The sequence below is a fragment of the Corvus hawaiiensis genome, chromosome 2 (assembly GCF_020740725.1).
Source record: "Corvus hawaiiensis isolate bCorHaw1 chromosome 2, bCorHaw1.pri.cur, whole genome shotgun sequence".
Classification (NCBI taxonomy): Eukaryota; Metazoa; Chordata; class Aves; order Passeriformes; family Corvidae; genus Corvus; species Corvus hawaiiensis.
In genome coordinates, this window is record NC_063214.1 from 59924143 (window position 1) to 59946961 (window position 22819).

General features: G+C 43.8%; 1 protein-coding gene across 1 annotated transcript; it reads right to left on the reverse strand.

Annotated features, from left to right (window-relative positions):
* Nucleotides 1-9900: 9900 nt before the first annotated feature.
* Nucleotides 9901-21492, reverse strand: CBY2 (chibby family member 2). The gene is made up of 2 exons (XM_048295319.1): nucleotides 21240-21492; nucleotides 9901-18787 (listed from the first exon to the last, which is right to left on the reverse strand). The coding sequence occupies exon 2, from the start codon at nucleotides 18668-18670 to the stop codon at nucleotides 17678-17680; it is 993 nt and encodes a 330-aa protein (XP_048151276.1). The 5' UTR covers nucleotides 18671-18787; nucleotides 21240-21492; the 3' UTR covers nucleotides 9901-17677.
* Nucleotides 21493-22819: the final 1327 nt, after the last annotated feature.

Below are 22819 nucleotides of genomic sequence, written 5' to 3' on the forward strand. Positions count from 1 at the left end.
CTGCCTTTAATGTCAGCGGGGCAAGCCATGAAGGCAGCTTTCTCAGCAGCATTCTGAAGGGATGCAATTATGTGTTCTGTGATAAGGAGCTCACAGCCCACTGCAGAGCCTGAAATGGCCAATGTCCTGTGGGGACAGAGACAGAGGCAGCCCCACAACACGTGGGGTGAGCATTCAGAAGAGGCTCAGCACTGGTACGTGGTGAACGTTCTGCTCTCTGGTGTCCTCTGCCATCCTTGGGTCCAGTAGGAGCCCCGTGCATCCTCTCCTGGCTGACACCTTGGCAAGAACAGAGGCAGGCATGCAAGGCAACCAACAGGGAAGGACTGTACAGAGCAGAGGGGTTTTTTCCAGCTCCCACTGGTATCAGCACTTCCTCCTCACAGTGTGGCACATCCTTGAAAAATTTCTTCACTCAGTTTTTCAAGCCACGGTGTTCACCAGTGCCTCTGTATGGGGCTGCTAGCTTTCAGCAGGAAAAGGCCAGTTTTGGAGTACAAGGTGGAACAGAGAAACCCTCCCGGAGGGTCCACAGGGCTGGGGACTGCCACTGTAGGGGTCAGCAAGGCCTGCTGGGGGGTACCAGAATGAGTTTCTGCCTGTGAACAAACCCTTCACAAAGCCTGGGGAAGATGACAAAGTAGCAGCCTGCCTTGATGTGACACTTTTTTTGTTAGCCCAGCTGTGATAGTGCTCAAATGGAGACAATAATAAGTCTCTGTGGCTTGGTTTCCAAACCAAACACAGATGAGACCTTTGTGATCAACTGGAAACCCTGCTGATGTCTTTAAAATGTGTCCATGGGAGGAATACAAAGCATTAGCTGTAATATTTATTTTTCACAGCTTAACTGTGTTTTGAGAAGGCGAGGGCAATGCTCATTAGCAGCACAAATGGACCAACCTGTATTTTCAGGCTATTAATATGGTGGCTAGTGTTAATGGAAATATAATGGAATGAGATGCTTTTAAAAGTATGGGATTTAGCACAGTCAGGGAAAAAATCAAAGGCATTAATGAAATTTTAATGAGAAAATCAGCTTGCAGTAATTTTACAGGTAATGATTATTTCCTTGATTCTACTATCTTGAATAGCTTTGTCTTTGGTGGGATGCACATGCAAGGTGTGCACATGAGGACAGTGAATGATGTATTACAGGCCACAGCTATGACTGTCCTGGGAAAGAAACATGGTTTGATGTACAAAAGATTGTCTGCCTGCATGAAAGGCTAGAACCTGACCGCCCCCTTTCCACCAAAGAGAGAGGGAGGGATCTCGGACCTGCTTTGTCCATTGGCTGCTAGTGACTCATCATATCACAATTCAATTATTTCAATCTTTGGAGTTACCTACCCTCCTCCTTTGGAGCTGGAGCTGAGGCTGTTGGCGTAGGTAGTGCACCCTGCCCTCCAGGAGCACATGCTCCTAATTAGGCACTCAGTATAAACCCAGAAATACACAGGATTTTATTACTACATGTACACACATACTCATGCCCACCTTACAGAGGTTTTGCCTTTGCTAGGAAGTGACCAGTGCTTTCACCCCCCTCTTGGGCTTACTAACATCACAGCTGTCCATCAGTGAAGCTGATCTGGAGGGACTGAGTGGTGCTAATTGGGCTAGAAGGGCCAGGGGTTTGTTTTGCCTAGCTTGGGGTGCCAACAGAGCAGTCATCTCTCTCACCCCACTTTAACTGTTTGTAGGGAGAAACAGATGCATTTATCATCTGTCCCACCGGACTGCCTTTGGACCTCTGGGCTAGGAGAAGCCTTGCACCTTGAAGGTGCCTTCACTGGAGATACCACTGATCATATCTGAGTTTGAAACCTCCACAGAAAACTTCACTTTTGAATCCAGACACACTTGCTCAGTCCTCCCAAGAGTGTCCTTATAGGAGAAAGTTTTCACAAAGGATGTCTGGACTTTAGGCGTCTCTCTTGAAAGCTGTTTATTGCATAGGCGAAGTTACAGCACTTCAGGGAGTGGGTATCCAGAGCCAGCCCTGCAGCTGCCAGCTCCAGCTGTAGGCATACCTGAAGCCACTTTCTGTTCAAGTTACAAAGCATTATATACTTTTCTTTGCAGAGTATCTTAATACATAGCAACCAATAAGCACCATACATAATACTTTTACCTTTGCCTATAGCCTATCATAACTACTACCATCACCATATTATAGTCATTATTATCCAATCACAAGAGTAAGTAAGTTACAATTTAAGCTTACAATGGAAAATTCTCAGATCTCTCTTCTTCCTACATCAACATTTCTTGTTTGCCTGTGATATCTCTCTTTTTGGTAAAGACATGTTTTCTATTTACTTATGCTCTTCTTGAGACTTATTTACTTTGTGAAAAACATGTCTTTGTTTGTAGTCACATACCTTTGTCCTATTCATAAAAATCTCCTTCCAACTCATCTCCAACCTTTGCCTTCTCAGTTATTCAGTGGTCAGTGTTTCAGCAAAACATCTTTTACTCTATATCAAAACTTGCTTTCATTTCTATCTCATCCTCAGTTTCTACACTCAGAGATCGTTCTGCCAAGCCTACATATCTGTGAAACTTTCTTACCAAACTTTTATCCTCTCCAACATCTCCTGTAGTGAAGCTGGTGTATAAACCTACATCAGTCTTCCCTGCTGATGGCACCAGAAATGCCCAGGGACCCAAGGAAAGAGTGAGACAGTGTTTCAGGGACAGATCATGATGGTTTCTGTCCTAGAGTTCCAAGTGAGGTTGCTTGAGCCTGCCTTATAACACCCTGTAGGTATGGAGGATCAGGCAGGAAAATGTCTCCCCTGTCCCATAGAGACAGCATCACCATGATCCTCTGCTTGGATCACATCTCGCTAACCCCACATGACTGAGAAACTGTATGTGAGTAGTATGGTTAAACCTATGTGCATCTTAAAGGACATAGCCTCAAAGAGGCTACTGCTGTTCCTGGGGTCTGACATCTAGAATATCCTCTCACCCATCCCCAGCTCTGCAGTAATTATAGAGAGGTAACTTCTTCTATAAGGCATATTGGCTCTGGTCCCTCATAAAGAGCTGGAACATGGTAGTTAGCCAGGGAAGAAACTCCCTGTGACAAAGACTTAAAACTCCTGGTGCCGGCCACTGCTGGTCCAAAACTCAAAAAATTTTGGGAAAGGAAGGAACAAATCGCCTAGTATGAGTCCCTAGACAAAATTAAGATCCACTTGATTTCACTCAGTGCTCTGAGCTCAAAATTTCTGTCTGAGCTATGGCATGCACTTTAGGAAAACCTCCAATTGCTTTCCAAGGTTACCAGCAAGAAAACAAGACTGAAAGCATCCAGGAGGATTGTCACTTATGGTGCCCTCTTTCTGAGCACTGGTCATGCTTTGCATAAAAAGTAAACTTCAGCCCTGTCAGACGGAAGTGATTTGTTAATTTTATGCTTAGTGCTCTGTCTCCACTTTTACTGCTCACTCAGACAAACAGTGTGTGAGCCTCCGGTGTGGGGGCTGTGTGCTTTGACATGCTAAAGTCCAGGAAATGTTATTACCTGAGCTTTTCTTCTTTTTTTCATTTTTCTCTGTTTTTATGGTTTCTTTTTTTGTTTGTTTGTTTTTTTCTTGATTGAAAAAGATTAAAGTGAAAACTCAGAGCCAAACTTCCATGCCTGAACTGCAGTGACTATAATACAGCAAGGTAGCTCTGACCATTTCAAAACTGTGTTACCCACGAAATCAAGTGGACACCTCTAACATTCAGAAGTCACTGGAGGGACCATCCATCATTTTATTTTTCCCAGTTTGTTTGGGGTTTTTTTTTCTTTCCAACATACCACAGAATTTAAAACTAAAGATCTACTCTGAGGAGAAAGGAGTGCAAGAAATGTTATAATTTATCTAAGGTGCCAAAGAAGAAGTGAAAAATTCAGCAAAGATTTTTTTTTTGTCATCTGCCCTTAAAACTAGAGTATATTGCTCTGAAACATATAATACTGAAAGGAACCCTTAATGCCATTTGCACTATTGCTTCAAGCTTGGCTGCTTTCAACTTAATTTCTCCAAGAGTTTTTACCTAAAAGCAAATTTCATATTAGGAAATGACACTGCAAACATGGATCACGGAGAAACATTTTCCAGCATCAGCAGTAGTACCAGTCCCAGAAGCACAAACTGGGGGCAAGTGTCCTTGGAGCACAAACTGCTTTGAAAAGTTCATCTGACTTTTTTTCTTTCTCTCACACCCAGTTTTAAAGACATAGAAAGGCACAGGAATCATGTCTGGGCATAGAGCGGCGATAGGGGATACACATCATAAAGTCACCCCAAGACACCTGTCCATGCACATGGAACCAACAGGAATGAAGCAATCTGTGCCACTGGCTCATGACCATTTTCTTGCTATCTCTCTTGCAAGTTTTATCGTAGTGAAATGTCATACCATGGAGTTTCATTTTAGTCCTTGTCACAGGTGACCCAAAAATAGTCACCTTTTTTATTTTTCACTTTGATTACACCCGCTGAATTTCTGCGGACTGAACTTATTTGCTTCAAATCCTGTTTCAGCATAGTACACAAACATGCATTTACTATTCAATGGGTTATTACTAGAATGGCTTGTAAACACTCTCAGGATGGAAAACTGTGTCTGTGCTAAAGCTATCCCTGCAGGGAAGGGAAACTAACAGTAGTGTGGAACATCTTCAATTTTTTGCTACTCTCAGCTTTTTTTTATGCAGAGAGCTGGACTTTGCAGCACCAAATGTGTTAGCACAAGGAACCAGAGACCTTTCATCCAGCTTTATAGTTTAAAATGTAGATGTTTATATCTAAAGCAATTGCTGTGGCTTCCTTTATATCCTAGGAAATAAGCACTCAGGGGATTCTGCTGCAGGTCCCCAGAGCTGGTATTGGTGGCAGCAGACCCCCTGCACCCATGCTGGAGACCGAAGTCATGATGGGTCCCCAGAGCCTTCCTCAAGAGTAAGGCAATCTTTTCCTTAAAACTTGAGAACCACGTATTTTCAGCTTTGAGGTCAAGTCATTGATTTCTTTCTTCAGTGAAAAAATGGAGCCAGTTTGCTGATAGTGGTGGCGTTTCTCTCTTCATAATCCATTTGAAAGAGGCAGGTAGCGCTGCCAAGCTGTTCGGTTCATGGGATTTATTTGTGTTTTCAGCTCACTGTGAAGCTTCAAAGTGCCATGTAAGTATTATTGGGACTGTGTTTTCAAGACTATCTGTTACCAGTCTTACTGCTGCATGCTTGAGCACATAGCTATACTTTTAAACATCAAACCCCTCCATCTTGTACAGGCATTATTTATTTATTTATTTATTTATCTATCTATTTATTCCTGGACACCTTTAAAGGATCTGGAAATTAATTACATTGAATTCCATATGTATATGTGTGTGTGTGTGTGTGTGTGTACGTGTGCACACACACACCTATATGTGGCTTATAAATATTTTATACATTTATGTGTAATAAATTGGAATTGTGTTTGAAACGGATGACCCGGAAAAATAATTAACCAAGCATGGACTGTGCCTCTTCACCTTCATTTTACCTCTGATATTTGTATTTGCACCAGTGCCTTGTTTCTACTCTTGCTGCCTGCGTTAGTGACAACACAACCTGGTGAAATAGACGTGGGATGGTAAAGCTGTGGTGCTGAGGAAGCAGGAGAGCTCAAATGACTGGGAAAACTGACCATTGTATTTCCTGGGGTATTTACATGGCACACATAATGGTTAGCTTAATAATAGGAGGGTCAGAGGCCAGGCAGAAAGGAAAGCTATGGCTGCAGATGAACAATCCCCCAGCAAATGAGGTCATCCCAAGTGATGCTCTGTTGGGGAAGATGAAACAGGAAAGCCTTATAAATATGATTGCCTGACAAAAGATTTTGGGAATATGAAAACTACAGGCGACATCGAAATGAAAGCCACTTTTGAAATACCAAATCTTAGTTACTGAACAACTGGAAAACAATGGTATGGCCGACTGAAGGTAATCCCCTCTTGATGGAACAATACCCTCTGCTTGCAAACAGGTCCAAGGGTCAGAGCAGACCCTACTAGCTCAGCAGAAGGGGTCCAAAGAGTAGTTTTTAGAAGTTAAGATGTAACACTCTATGGTAATATAAGAACTCCTATAGGCTGTATGTAAATGCTATAGGATTTGTATCTTGTATTAGATTGGTTAGTGACAATTAGAATATTCAGTACAGAAGATGATTTATTGTATTGTAACCAGGACTTCACACACATTCTCATTCCTCTCTCTCTCTTATTCCACTCTTACTTACATCCACTCTACTTACTTGCTCTTACTTTTACACTCTTGCTCTCTTGGGCCTGCTCCGAGCTGCAGCTGGCAGCTCTAAGCAGTGCCCCTGTACCCACGCCCTTTGCAATAAACCGCATGTTCCAAGATCTGACTTCAGAGATCTCTCGTCTCCGTCCGTCCCGACCGTCCGACCCACCCCAGAGCTCCCGCAATGCTCAAGCTCTGTGAGAGGCTGCAGTGCTGCAGCCCAAGCCCCAAGACTCATTTCCCCAAGGCTGAATGCAGCAGGCAGCTAAGACTCTTTCTGCAGACCTAAAAGTTGTCAAGGAGCCTGGCCGTCTGCCAGGGCTTGTCTAGCCCTAAGGTAAATTGGAGTGGTCTTCAGACTGGCTTGCATATGTTTAAATCCCCTCCCTGGAGACTGTTACTGGGGATAACTTTTATTAAAGCACTGTAAAAAAAAAAATTTACCAGGCAGCTGCCTTTTGGTCTGTGCCTTCACCCCATCTCTCCCAGAGCAAGTGGGTGCTGGCTGTCCCTCTGTCATAGCCATCAGGCTGGAAGCAAGTCCTAGGGATGGCCCACAGTTCCCTCCCTGTCCCTCTCCCTTCCTTTGCCTTCTTTCTCTCTTGAAAACCATGTGTTCCCCTCCAGCAAAGTAGTGGAGTAGCAAAAAACTGTTACTGGGTGCTGCTGTGGTGAGACAGTCGGGGTCTCAAAAGAGGGAGTGGATGAGGTAAAGTTTTGAAATCTGAGGGTTGACATGCCAGGAGGGTGCAAATCCTGGGAAAGGGGCTTGTCATCAGTGCCTAAGTCCACACCTCCCTCACACATCCTGCAAATCACTCCTTGCAAGGCCAAAACTAATGTCTTTTGTCTTCAGGGGGAAAGACTCTTTGCAACCCATACTGAATCACAATATAGCAACTTTTCTAACATGATGTCTCCCTTTTCATGGAGAACTCAGCTGGGTACAGGCAAACACAAGGACTTCAGCCATACCTGGCTGCTTTTTCTATTCAGAAGAATTAGTACAGCTCCATGTCTGAGCAAGTCTGTCCTGCTGGGAACTAAGGCAGTTTAAAAGAAGGTGGCAGGTCTTACCAGCATAGCACAGCCCTCTACACCTATGAACTTCTGAGCTACTTCTATGTCAAGTCCCACTGTGTTGGAGCAACAGCCCTGTGGCTGCACTCACCCCACAGATTTGCCACAAGTTGCAGTGGTAGAAATCTCAAAGTTAAATTACTAAGAGTAAGCATTTCAAACAGGGCAGGGCCTGGCCCTCCCTTTTGCCTGTAAAATTTGTATATCAGTGTTTGCATTTGCAAAATACTTCTCTGTGTACTTGCACCTCTCCCCACTCCCATTTATCCCAGCAAATAGCTGAAGGTGGCAACAGTTTTATTTGAGCTTGCTTTTCAGTCCCAAGTGGAAAGAGTCTGTGCAAATTGCAAGGCTGACCTTCTGAAAACAAGGCCTTGAGTTACCCCTCTCTTGTATTTAACTTGATGTTTACCATATGGAGGGAAGATAAATTAGATAGGTTAATTAGGAAGCCCTGGAATTCTGTTCATCATTGTGCTATGCAATCATAGATGCATCTTGCCGTTAGGACCGTGAATATGCTGACATGAAGCCTTTTCTGCATGCTAGCCTCGTGGCATCTCCATCACAATAAAGGAGCGGGAGGAGAAGATGGTTGGAGTAGCCAAGCAAATCAGGAAAAACAACCAGCTAAATTGAGTGCTTTGTAATCTAATGCATTAAAGTCATACTCAATAAAGCTTGCCAACACTCCCTGGCCTCTCTGCTGCAAAGTTCACAGAGGCATCTGATTAGAATAACATGTGTCTTCTAAAAATCCTCTTTTAAAAAGATTTTCATTCTGGATGGGGAAAACATAATGAATTGGAAATGTCCCTTTGGGAGTGTGGGGTGAAGGGGGACATTCAGAAAGCCCACCCAGCCCCAGAAGTCTTACTGTTCTCTGCCTGCCTCAAGAAGGAAAACCCATCAGCTACAGCAAGTTCTTTATTCCCTGCCAAAAATAAATAAATATAAGAGAAATAGCCCTGATCAGTTTTTTATTCAAATACTTCACTGAAATTATGTGAAATCCAAGCCCAGTTTCAAATACCAGCAATATCAGTGACAGATCCAAGAGTCCCCAGGAACCTCATCCTTCAGAAAAGTGTCAATTTCAACATGTGTGTTATATGATTTAGGGTAACTTGTCCCAGGTAAGGCTTTTGAGGTTTAAGGGATGAGAGGGGACAAGGATTTGAGGAGAGATTAGGAATATGGTGAGAAAATGGGTAACCATGGGTAACCGTGTCATATCATGAGCAGAGGGGCAGAGACAAGTTGTGACATGGGCTGTCAAGAGTGAGAGGAGAGAGATGCTTTTTCTTTTTTTTTAAAGACAAGTTAAGTTTTGTGTCTGAATCTTGAAAACCAGACCACATGGTATGTTGTAAAACAGTAGAGATTGTGCAACAAGTGCTTTGTCTGTGACTGCATGTTTGCCTGGGGCAGCCTCATGGATTGTGTGCATCCATGCTCTCTTTTTTTTATGCTCCCTTGAAGACTCTGAGCTTTTTCCACTTACAGAATAGTTGGTGTCAGTGTCAGAAAAAGAGTATTTCCTGGGCAATCTAGGTCAGCATAATGTTCCAGCTCTGGAGATGTTCTCTAGCAGTGTCACATGCTGCTTTCCCCACTGCCGTCTTAGCAGAGCACATCAGCCTCAGTAATGTCATAAATGGAGTGTAAAACCTTCTTGAGCAGGATTGTGTTGGCATGTTGTATTTCACACTGGTATTAGAGCCAAGAAACCCCTCAGGGTCTCTCAGACCACACCTGAGCAAAGCTTTGCTGGCAGCGATGATGTACAATGCACCTTCCCTTACTACAGTCCAGTTTCTCCAGACTTCTGGTACCTTTGCAGCCAGGGAGTCTTAGGGGACACGTGATAGAAAAGCTGTTTCTGTCCAAGATGTGCCTATAGGTGTAGTGGAGAAGGGGAGAGATGGGTGGATATCCAAGAGAGATCCATGCTGGCCTTGATTGGACTCAATGACCTTAGAAGTCCTTTCCAACCCAAATGATTCTATGGTTCATAGCCCTTATCCAACAACTTCCTGAACTGCTGAAATACAGCAAATCTCGGGACCATTTAGAGGTCCTTATGCCCAGGAGAGCAAGAGGGAAGGGAAGCACCCAGTTTTGCTTTTCTTTCCAGCCAGCTTTCGACAGTTTTTTTTCCTCAGCTCCTTTTCCTTCGGAGAGTTGAACTTTTGTTTTCCTGGAACTTCATTTTTTTTTTCCTTTTCTCTCTGCTGGACTGTTTCAACATCAGAATACATTGGGAGGACTTCCCACCGAGGCCTTGGCCCTGGAGGTGGGCCCACCACCCCATCCCAGATCCAAGGAGGGGGAGAGAGAGATCTACAGAAGGACTCTGAAATTTTCCCAGGTTTCTCTCAGCAGATCGAAAAATTTTATTATTTAGCATCATTATTCCTTTTCCTGTGTGTTTGTTCAATAAATAGTTTTTATCTCTTTCACTTTCCTTCGAGGAAAATTTATTTTTTCCCGAACCTGGTGGGGGAGGGGTGGTTATAGCCTGCCCTCTCTCAGAGGATATATTTCTAGATTTGGCCAAACCGGCACAAACCAGCTCTGGCCTGGTGGGATGGGATAACCTCCCTTTTCTAATCCAACTTCACCTGTGACAGCTGGGAACATGGGAGGTGATCAAATCTGCATGGCCCTCTGTTCCTTGCCCAACACCCACACCACTGTAAAATCTAGTTGATGATAAAAGCCTAAGATAGCTGAGAAAATGTACAGTCAAAACAGAATTTCTGTGTACTGGTGCATGGGAAGAGCCTGTAATATCAGTCATATTCTTCAGTTGCATCTACAGTCCCCATGACCTCACACTTTCTTTGGAAAAATGGACAGGAACATACATGTGATATCTGATACCTGGAGGACCACTGAGCTGTCTTGGACTTGCAAACAAACTGAGCAGTAAACCCTTCTTGAAACTTGGTACCAGACTCTGCTTTTATTTGCTCTGATAAAAAGGTTTCAATACAGTGTTAATGCACACTGGTTTTACTGGCAATTAGACTGCCAGCTTTTGTGTGGCATATGGCATTTTGTTGTATCAACAATTAGGTATTTACAGGCGTGTCATTTTATGCCTAAGGCCAGCTTCTGCCAAGAAGGAAGGGTTTGCACATATGGTGCAGATTTCCATGAACAAGGAGCTTAGGTAGAATAGCAGAGCACTGGAAGGTTGTGCTCAAATCTGATAGTACCTTGAAGAATTGTAATTTCTCCTTGCTTGTTCCATCTTGGAGATGTACAGCAATGCACTACCTCTAACCATTCCCTACAGTGTGTGACATAGAAAATAATTTTCCATTCTCTTTATGAAATTAAATTGGCATGTTACAATGTTACAATGTTACAATTCCTCCTTCAGGACATTTAAGAATATATCAGGAACCTGTTCCTAATCTCCAGCTGACGCACACACAGAGTTTTATACTTCCAGTACAAGTGAAATTTGCTCCAATCCCCTGGTTTCTGCCTTGTCAAGTGCTCTTTTGCAGTGCATATGAAATCTCTGACTTTTAAAATAGTTAAAAATAGCTATGGGTTAAGAGCACTTGAACCTTCTCATACTCTTTGAAGACTAATTTAGAAAACCTGACAGGATTCATCATTCTGTTCCTGATCAGTACAATCTATTAACAGTGTTGGCAGTGAAGTACCAGCTAGAACAAGGGAAAATGACTACGCTCAAGTAAGCTGTTGAAATAAAAAGATATTAAGCAAAAGGCTTGGACATAATTCAGTAATGACCTTCATCAGCTGAAATGTTTTTGTGTTTTAAGTGAATTAATGAGCTATAATTATTGGTGATCTTGGAGATGGTGATCAGAGAAAGCATTTTGCATAATGCAAACAGAGCAACACAAATGGAAGCCCTGTCTGTCTCAATCGGACAAGGTCTCTTTTGTTATAATTAAATGTTATCACCTTCGTTACTTCTTAAAACGTGCTGCACAGTTCATACTTTGACATCCTCATACCACCACACCATTGCTATTTATGGTACAGTCACATCTGCCATGGCAATGGAGGTTTTGAAGATGTTTTACCTGACTTTTAACAGATGGATGTTAATGGGATATTTATTTACAGAATAAAATTAAATTGAAACTGAATCTTAATGTACAATTTACATAATCAGCTTTGTTCTGAGCTGGTGAGCTGTTTTTCCAGCACTTGGGACCCTTCAGTCACAGCTGTAACAAAGAAACAGCCACTGAGAATGGAGATTAAACAATTTCCTAAAGCTAGAAGTCTTGATGAGAATCTATTATTCCATATTAGAATCCCATAATTTCTCCAGACACTGCCATAAGATCAAAGATGTATGTTAGAGCTTTGGCATAGCCCACAATCAAAAGGAAGATGTTCAATTTGCATTTGGAAAACATTTCTGGTAATTATATTTTTCTGATGATTTGAAAGTTTTGTGATTTTACCTTTTGCACCTAAAGCATAAAAAAATCTATTAAACCAGAGGCCCAGAAAGGCTGAAAAACCAAAAGGTATGTATTTGCAACAAATTTGGAGAGATTTGCTCTTACTATTTGTGCAATCTACCTATAATCCTCTGCCCTGCTGACGCTCAGCTCAGCTGGAATTTTGCCACAGGCTTCATATGGCACAGGATAGAAGCCTCAGACACAATGCTAAAAACATGTTTGGTGCCTAATCCCTAACTCTGAGGCTGCATGAATGGCTCTAGGGCTGCATAGGGTTGTTCTGACCCAAGTGCAGGACCCAGAATTTTTCCTCGTTGAACCTCACACAAGTGGACTCAGCCCATCTATCCAGCCTGTTCAGATCCTTCTGCAGAGCCTTCCTGCCTTCCAGCAGATCAACACTCCCACTCAACTTGGTGTTCTCTGCAAACTGACTGAGGGTGCACTCCATCCCCTTGTCCAGGTCATCAGTAAAGATATTAAACAGGACCAGCCCTGATACTGAGTCCTAGGGACATCACTAGTGACTGGCCACCAACTGGATGTAACTCATTCACCACCACTCTCTGGGCCTGGCCATCCAACCAGTTTATAACCCAGCACCCATCCAATCGATGACCAGCCAGTTTCTCTAGGAGAATGTTGTGCAAAACAGTTTCAAAGGCTTTACTAAAGTCAACGTAGACAACAGCCTTTCCCTCAGCTATTAAGCAAGTTGTTGTGGTGGCTAAGTCCACTTTACATGCCCCAAGTTACCCTAAAAGTGATCTTTCCCTACAACACTGTGCGAGAAAGTTCTGCCTTTGTCTAGATTCTGCTGGTCACTGGCCCTCTCCCCCTCCCATCCCTTTTCCCATTGGCCCCTGTTATGCCATTCAACCTTGCCTCTGCTCCCCCCAGCCCTTAGACTATTGGTTTTGGATGCTCTGCCCACCTTTGGGAGTTTTTGGGATAAAACCTGCGCAGGTGTTCAGTTCTGGGTTCTTCTTGCCTCTGTTCCCTTTGGGGTGTTGCCATTAAATGCCTCGGAATTGCATGCAGAGAGCCCCTCTCGCCTCTTTGTCTCCGGTCCGTGCATAGGCTGTGTGTGTGACAACCACCTGCACAGGTGAGATCGTGTGCACCCATGGGTGCTGGCAGAGTGCCGCCTAAGCCGTCCACGAGGGACCCAGTAGGGACAAACGTGGCATCAATCCGCCAAAGCTCTCATTCAATAGCAAGTCCCCTTGTCACAGAAGGAGATCAGGTTGAGCAAGCAGGACCTGCTTTTCACAAACGTGTCCTGGCTGCGCCTGATCCCCTGGCTGTTCTTCATGTGTCATGTGAGGACACTCAAGAATATCTGCTCCATAACCTTTCCCAGTACCGAGGCCAGGTTGACAGGCCTGTAGCTCCCCAGACCCTCCTTCCAGTTGGCTGGAGGTTAGAGAGTTGACTCCCGGCTAGCCAGGACGGCTGGTAAGTGATGGGTAGTGGCTTGGTGAGCACTTCCACAAGCTGCCTCAGTATCCTTGGGTGGGTTCCAATCAGCCTCATATGCTTGCATGTGTCTAAGTGATGAGGCAGGTTACTGACCATCCACCCTTGGATGATGGGGGCTTCATTCTGCTCCCTGTTCCTGTCTTCCACCTCAGAGGGCTGAGTACCCTAAGAACAACTGATTTTACTATTAAAGCCTGAGGCAAAGAAGACATTAAGTACCCAAAGTCTTTTCTTCATCCTTTGTCACAATGTTTCCCCCAAGGATCAAGATTCTCCTTAGCCTTCCTTTTGTTGCTGATGAATTTATAGAAACATTTTTTATAACAGTAACCAGATTAAGTTCTATTTGGGATTTCACCCTTTTAATTTTCTCCCTGCATAACCCCACAACATCCTAGTGTTCCTCCTGAGTTTCCTGCCCCTTGTTCCAAAAGTCATAAACTCACATTTTTTTTCCCTTAGTTCCATCCAAAACTCTCTGTCAGGCATTCATCAAGTGATGTGACCATCTCTAAGGTCTCAACTCTTCCCACCTAACCTTGGCCACTCCAGGCTCTCTGCAGTCGGCAGGGAAAAGACCTGTACCTCTGGCACTCCTGCCTACCTCTACCAGCTGCAGAAGTTACCTCAGGTGGCCATGGATCTCAGTTACTGCTTTCATTTAAGTACCTCCACCCAGGTGAGATGAATACCACTTTGGAAAATGTGGTTAAGTTTTAAAGCTGTCTGTTTTAAAACCAGCCAATGGCCACTGTAAGAAATAATTTCTTCATGAAACTTATCCGAGGAGTTACTCCCTCTCTTCTTTGCCTCTCACTGAAAGAATATTTTGAGTAGTCTGTTCTCAAATTGGACGCCAAAGAAGAGAAGATGACTGGTTGTGGTACAGCCCAAAGGTTGAGTGAAAGACTTCCACCATATCCTGCATTCAAATGTACTCTTATGGCTAATTCTGAGCTAAACTGGAACTGGCTGGGAACTGGCTGGGAAAGAACAAACTGGGCTGCTGAGAACACCAACAAACAGCCTGCACCACCATGGAGAGCATGGCTTTTGGCTAGCACCACAGCTTTTGTAGTACATCCTCATGAAATCACAAGCAAAACTCTGGGAAAACTGTCTTCAGCAGTTAGCAGGAGCAAGCCAGGGCTCAAGGAAGCTCGTAACACTTTGAAAAAATTCCTAAATTGCAATTTAGGGATGGGAGGATGTGGTGGGTCTGCTAAGATGAGCAAAAAAGGCCAGGGTGAGTGTTCTATGAAGACAGTACAAACCCAGATGTATTAGACTGTCTAGAAATGAGAACAGGGAAGTCAGCATTTGCACAGAGCCCAGCTAGAGGAAATAATCCAATTTACAGGGAAGTAAGAGGCTGATGGTGACCTTGTCAAAAATCCAGCTTTCCAAAAATAGTACTGATAGATGAGTAGTGCAAAAATAAGGAGCTAATCAGCAACAATAAGGAGAGAGATAGAAAGTTTGTCTCTCTGCAAAAGGTAAATTATGCACTATACAAATGACCTCCATCCATTTCAAGGCAGAATAGCTACCAGTTTCCAAGGATGTGTAAACCAGTGAATTGACCAGGAAAACGTATTAAACCTACCCTTCCCATTTTTTCCCCAAATCTGCCTAAATTTTATGATAATTAATAAGTTCTTCCTGTAAATACCTGCTGCTGCACTTCTCTTCCATTTGTACCTGAAATAGTGTGCAAAAGCTGTGAGTGCAACTGTTCTCATCAGCACACACTCTAGAGATGGAGACCTGTAGGGACGGCCCCACTGAAGCAGTTAATGGCACTGGCTGGGGACACTGAACAATGGAGAAAATGGGCAGTGCTTAGGACCTTCCCCACACAGTCCTGTGGCACTCCACAGGCAACCCTGTCAAATCTCACCATCTGTCCCCACAGCACTAACAGATCCAGAAATATTCATGATCATCTGCCTTTCCAGCACCAACCAGAAATGATCCTCCACTGTTGTCACCAACTCACCCTGGTTTGTAACCAAATAAGCACAGGAGATTTGGTACCTTCTGGAATTATGAGAGTTTGACTAGCACAGAGTTCTCTGCAAGTTTAAGTGCTGGGCAGTCATTTATGGACATTGTCATCTCACTTGACAGTCTGGAGAAACCTTCAAGGAATGAGCAATTCAACTTCTCTGTGAGAGATGCCAAAAAACATGTGCCAGATATAGACTTTTTAATAACCAGGAAGATAAAGATCCAAAGAAGTGATCAGAGTGCAAAGGTCTCACAAAACTTAATTCCTTCCAGGAACATCGTTAGCATTCAGAAGAAGTAGTGTGTTCCCCTCAAGATCCCACATGTGCTCATGACATTTAAGCTCTGCCCAAACTAACTCAATTTTATTCACAAAGTAATAATTTCTCCACACAATGGAGAGATCTGAGTCAGCTGCTTAATGAAGGCATCTCACAGAAAGCAAAGCCAAGGACTGGGACACACTCCCCAGCTTGTGCCACTTCACCACTTGATGAAGCGCCGCCTCTGCCTGGGACTGCCAAGCTTCTCACTCTGAGACCTCCAAACCAAATGTCTAAGTTGGAGCTAATTGTCCTCGAAGTAATTATAGAGGCAACAGAGGGAAACGAGGGACTCCAGCTGGTGACACAGCCTACTTTTAGTCTAATAGGAGTCAGATAAATCACAGCCTGAACGTGCCCATTCCTTCCTACACGATAGAAAGGAAGCCCAGGGAGACTAGCTGAGATCTTGACGTCCTGTCCTGGATGGACACCTGACATGAGATGAGATGTCTCCTCCCAAATGCCTGGTGGAAAGATGCACTCCTAAGTGTCTTTCCTGCCTATGTATAGAGATGTGGCAGGAATCAGTATCCTGACCACTGGCAAAAGAATGGTTTATTTCTTCTAACAGGACACAAATTAGTTTGTTAAGATATGAACACATGATCAGAGCTTTTTACTGCTGCCACTCCCCTCTGAACCTCTGCATTAGGGTCTTCATAGTCCTGTTTCTCCTCTTACCAAACATTAAGTTCAAACCCAGTGAGGGAGATGGCAAAGAGAAAAGCAGCGTTTCTGGAGGCAGAGAAGCATCAACATGTTCCCCAGCATAGTGCTGAGGTATTTATCTATTTATAGCTGTGATCCTGTCATTAAGCAGGAGCAGCTGATGTCTGCACATCCACCTATTAATGAACATTGCTCCTCTTCTTCTCACCTGATTCTTACAGATGCAGCCCTACCTGCACCACTGAGAGCCAGCCCTTTAACTTCATGCATGAGAGATTTGCCTCAGCATCCCAAAGCCCTAACAGCAGAAGAAAATACCTGCTGTTTTAAGCCTCTGAAGTAAACAGTCATCACTTGTACTTGGCATGGTGTCGTCTGAGTGAAATACAAGGTGAAAGATAGTTCATGCTTTAGGTAATTCGGTGCCAAATCACTTAAACTAGAATGAAAACCTGCTTTTGGGGTCCTGTTGCAAGAGATAAACCTCACTGTAACCTCTCCTTTGCTTTACAGTAATGCTCCTACAATTGCTCTGCAGGAGTCTCCCTGCATCTGTCTTGTCAGATTACCCAAAGGCTGCCATATTCTGCCTGAAAGATTGTGACAAAGTGCACTGCATCTGGACTGTCCAAGAGAGAGGAAAATTCCTTTCCAGCCACTCTGGTCACACAATTGAGACCAGATCAGAATTTCAAACCTGAGCATATCAACCAGCTCTCATCTCCTGTGTCAGCAGATCACTGGAGTCTGGCTTGTCCATTAGAGTGTGAGCAGATGCCCTTCTAAATACTGGCTTAAGTCATGGAACAGCCATCAAAACGCTGCTTTTGGCAACCTACTTGCTTGCTCTGGGGCAGCTAAAAACCTGCTTCATCTGACTATCCAAGAAATCAAGAGGGACCTCACTGTTCTGTGTGGGAGAAGTCCTGCTGCCTGGTCCATTCTCTCCTGTGGCCCCACCATGCAGTCTGGGAGGAAGGATCCTCCTTTATTTATCAATACTTTTTTAGCAGAGACTGTGAGTATGTCCTTGGACTACAAGATGGCACCCATAGTTCTCACTGTAATCAAAGCTGAGGTCCTCAAGCAATTACCTTCTGATAATCTAGGCCTTATTATCAGAAACATTGAAAAAAAATGTTGAAAAACATTATTCCTGACACTAGGCAAATTCATGACAGTCACCCACACCATATAACCAGAAGGTGAAATATATCTAAGTAGTGCAAGAAAGTTTCAGAATGATACAATGTTCCCCAGATATCTTCAGGATCTATTGGGATTTTATTAGGTTTCCTGAAAACAGGAGAGAAGATTTCCAGGAACTGAACTAGCAGTTCTTAGCACATTTCTCCAAGCTGATGCTCAGTTGCCAGCTTCTGTCCTGCTTCTTCATACACTGGGGAAGTGACGGCAATGATCTCCTTTTCCAACATATCCATTTGAGCTGTAATGTCTGACACAGTGTTTTTCACAGCATTCAGCTGCAGCTTTAATTTATTGCAATCTTCTTGGAAGGATCTGTTCACGTCATAGAGATTGTGACAGCACTGTTTCTCCCCAGGAGGACGGTTCATTTTCAGGAAGGTGTGGAGGAGCTCACATAAGTCCTGGAGAAGCCGGAGGATTTCATGCTCACCCTGCATACTTGGGACAGACTCGATCTTACTCTGGGTTGGAGTAGTTCTCTTCTTTTTACCTTCATGTTTCTGCTGGGGGACTGGGCCAGGGTTACCTTTTTCCACAGCAGTGATGGTGTCACTGTTCTTCTGAAGATCTGAGCTGGCATCTTTGCTCTCTCCATGGACTGTAATGGCTTTTTGGCCTTTCCAGGTAACAGGGAGTGTTTCATTCTCCTGCTGGAAATCTTCCAAGACTTTATTCTTTTCCTGGACTGCCTGGAGAGCTTTGTTTCCTGGGCTGAACAGAAGGCCTGTGTTCCCGTCTCGGAAGAGTGGAAATGGCTTATTTTTGTTCTTGAGGCTTTGCTGAATAGTGTCAGTGTAAATTACCTGGACAGATTTGTTCTGTGACTGGAGATATTTTAGAGCCTTGTTTTCTTCCCAGAGCATCCTGGTTTTGATCCAGAGGAGTTGGTTTTCCTGCCAGAGTGCTCTGTTCTCCTCCCAGATGCTCCACTCATTCTGTGCCTTCTTGCTAAAGAGTTTCTGGTGGGAAGGAAGGGGTGGCTGGCAGTAGATGTCATTCAGCCACTTCCCATCAATAAAGACAAACATCTCACCCCTTGGCTTCACCCGAGGGGGGCTGTATTCTGTCTCAGGCTCTGTACGCTGCATGCTGTGGTTCCTCTGATCAAAGGCAGACATGGCCATTCTTTAGAAAACTGAGGAGGACTGTGGGAAAAAGCTTCTTCCAGGACTTCTTCAAGAGGCCACTGACCACTGCCAAGGACTTGGTGGCACAGTGGGGCTGGAGAAGCTTGATTAGGACTGAAAGAACAGGGAACACGAATGCATAGATTTACTGCCAAAATCCCAAATCAGAATTGAACTACACTAATGACGGGAACAAGCAAATAAATCAGTTCTCACAGCTAACCCTGTTACCCCTTTGATGCTGAAAGGTAAGGAATCCACCAGACACCTAGCTGGTAGAAGCTGAGAAAACTGGGGTTGGTAGATAAAGCAGCTCTATGGCAGCACTAAAAGCTATTGTCTGGAAACATGGACTTTTCCTTTGTCTCTTTACCTCATTTTTTACAGACCTGTAAGGGAGTAAAATGCAAGAATATTTTCTGCCTCAGAATAGCCTGCTCCCAAATGACTGATACACAAGCACATTAAAAATTGTTATGAGGCTGAAACAAACTTTTCAAAATAAAGCATTTTTAAAGGTTCATAGAAAAAACTGGACTTGAGAGCAGGTTTTTCTTGTTGATGCTGAGTAGCCTGTGTTAACAGAACGCCACAAAAATGTTGTGGCAGTTTTGCTTTTTGATCTTTAAATCCACAATATGCACAGATCATTTGAAACTCCAAACCAAAGCCTCAAGACATCAGGACCAAGACAGCTTTGTTGCACTTTGCATGGTTTTTTGACAAGCTCCCATCACCATGGTCCAAAAACTGTCACAACCCATAGATAATTCTCCATCTTTCATTCTCATTTCTCCTGTCACTCTTTCTCCTTATATCCTTTGATAGCTCTGTTATTCTTCTTGCTTTCTAGCCCTGCAATAGTGATTGCTTATCTTTTTCCTACAGTCCATCTGCCTCTTTTTCACATCATCAGAAAACTCATCTCTAAATTCCATTCTGCAGGGCCAAACCTCTAATGCTTCTCATTTCAGACACAGAAACCTCAGACTTATCTGTTGAACACTCTTCCCCCCTTCCCTCTACCCAAAATATTGCAACTTAAATCACCTTCTAGCCTTGGGTGAACTGGGGCAAATTAAAGATTTCAGTCTTCTACATGGGAAAAAAAAAAAGCAACCACCCAACCAATAAACAATTATTGGTTTGTGCCAAATAAAATCTTATTTTCTGCATTTTAACCAAAATTTAATTTATGTGATTTTCATGATCAAGTTATTTGAACTGAGGTTGAACTAGTTTTCATAACCAAATTGTTGGGATTCTCAGGGTTTCTGCATAGTGTTTCTAACAGCACAAATGTGGTTTTTTCGAGATTAAAAAAAGCCAAAAAAAGTAGTTACTTGTCAAATTTTGTTCAGGTCTATTCCTCTCCCCCTGCTGAGGTCTCCCAGCTCCCCTGCTGTCCCTTGGAAAACCCAGTTCTGCCTTTGTCTCTAAGGAGAGTTTTACCTTCATGAATCTTGCCCTCATATCTCTACCCCAGGCATTAAGCAGAGGGTGGCCACCACCCACAAGTCCCTCACAGCCTCCAGCTCTGCTGTCCCATTGTGCACCCCCTGTCCTACTGTTGCCCTCTCCTTTTCAAAACCTGTTGCTCTCCCCTGTCCCTGTCGCTTCCACCAAACAGCACTGCATGTCCAGGCTCCTCCAAGTTACTTCTGAGAGCCAACATCCATAGATGCATCCTGCACCCCTTTCCCAAGCTTGTCCAAACACTCATAAAATTACTGCTTCATTTAAAATCCAAAATGCCTTCATTTAGGAGAGAGCTATTGCAATATAGATCTGTCTGCAATAACATTTGATTTTATTGCAACCTGTTTACTGTCTGAATTTCAGGGTTGTCTTCCATGTCATCTGCTGCTTTAGCTCATGTCAGACTTGTGTTTTCCTAATACCATTCCTCTGCTAAAAAGGATTTCCCCGAAGACTCTGTTTTGGACATTTTCGTTTCCACTTACACTACATCCGGAGCCATGCATTAGTCCCTCCCTTGCACCCTTTCCCCTTCAGCCTTTCCAATACATCCCATACCATCAGGGTGCCCACTCCCATTGTTTTCCCCAACAACTCCAAAATGGGGACATGGTGGGTGAAGGGGTAGGGGGCAAATCAGCTGCAGAGGGAACAGACCCCTAAGTATCCAGGGAAGATGCAGAACACATCAGCATCAGAAGCCCAGACCCACATGCCTATCACGGACAAGCAGCTACAGTTCTTGAAGTCACTTACAGATAAAGTGTTTAGACTGCACTTTTTCAGGATAAACTGAAATGCATAATATATACGACTTTGAAGGACATTATCTCGGGGACAATTAAACTTGACAATGGCTCTGTCAGCTCTTTTGCACTGCAAGGGAGTCATCAACCCAGGATTCAGAGAGATACTTCAAGTTCACAACGCCTCCCATATAAATTTTCCCCCCAATCTCTGAATAATCCCAGGAAATGCTGGGCAGCTGGGTGGATGGGCAAGGCAGCCAGCTGGGGGGAAGCCACACCAAATCAAGACAGGCTGGGCAGTTTGGGAGCACTACATTACTCACCCAGCACACGCTCACCTTGTCAGCGAGGCCAGCGGTGTTCCCTCTCCCCACAGCAGAGCAAAGCAGCCCGGTCTGAGGTCTCGCTGCTGCCGGGGTGTCCAGAGGCGGCGGGATGTACAGCAGGGGACAGGGGACCGAGGCTGAAGTGAGCACAGGCAGGGACCTTGCCCCAGCAGCAGCCACCTGCCCCCCGACCAGTGGCTGGGAACTTCTGCACAGCCTCCTTGCACAGCTCACTTCTGCGCTCCTTCCCCGCTGTCCTCACAAGATTTGCTTTGATTTTTCCCAGCATTGCTCTTCTGGGTTATTTCTCATGGAAATGACCTTTCTGCTAGCTCGGCTCCCATGCCCTTTCCTGAACCCAGACTTCCCGATCTCCCTTTGATGCTCATAACTGAGAACAGTTTGGATGGATTCTTTCTCCATCACACCCTCTTAAAAGAAATTTTGCTTTTATTCTGAATCTTCAGATTATGTTTGTTGCTGAACTGATCCAGACACATTCAAAAATCACTTCCTTGTATGCACTGTGAGAGTTGAAGTTTTTTTCCAAGGACAACATGAAGTTCTTCTTTGACTATAAGTTTAAGAGCAGACTATAACTGAACCCTATTAAGAAGAAAATAGAATATACAGGGCATTCATGCATTGCAGGTTTAGATATTATTTGAGGCAGCCATTCCCACTTCCACATCTTTACATTTCTAATGTAGTCTTTCTTATTTGCTACATCTTTCAGAAGTGGAATTTTTTTTTTTTCAATCAGGGTTCTTGAATAATAAATACAGCATTTAATTTCTTTTCCAGTGAAAATTACCAAGTTGACGTCAGCCTCAAGGTGACTGCTGTTGCTTTAGGAACTTGGAGGTACAGTTCAGCTTTGGTGTTATATGAAAATTATAAACTCAGGTATAAAATCCTTCTCTGTAATTGCTCCCTTGCTTATATTTAATCTTAGACAACAAAAAAAACATCACCGGTTACTATGGCAACTCCCCAGGGAGCATCCTTCTTTATTTGAGCTCCAGGATCCTGTACAGGAAAACAGAAAAATGTCCTCAAAAGAAAAAAGATTTTATCATGGGCTGCTTGTGCTTGTCCTGCCATCAGATGGGAGTTTAAGGGTGCTACCCAGTGCAGACAGTTTTCAGGAGAGATGACTGAAGTGTCCACTCTGAACTTCTGCAGAACTGGGGCTATGGACACTGAAAGTGACCTTTGATGAGCATTTTAAGATCTAAGAGCTGACTAGAAACTGAATTAATAGAGAGAAGTGCAGCACAGGACTAATCAGCAGGCAAAGCCTGCTTCACCAGAACCATGGAGAGCTAAGTTGATAGTGAGTGTACCTTTGCTTTTCTTATGCAGTATTTTCCTTAAAGTTTTGTAGAGTTCTTCTGCCAAGTCATTTTTTTGCTGAAAATTATGAATTCAAATGCCAATACTTTTGGATCAAATTTAGTAATATCATCAGATGTGTTTATGCACACATCAGAATTGGAAATGCGGCAAGAGCTCATGGCAGAATTTTTTATAGCAGCTACACTGATTTCTGAGCTGGACCCTCAAAAGGACTGAGATGTCATTCACAAGAT

Excerpts from the sequence above, each read along its gene's own strand:
- CBY2 (XM_048295319.1), bottom strand. The coding sequence starts at position 18,670 with ATGGCCATGTCTGCCTTTGATCAGAGGAACCACAGCATGCAGCGTACA.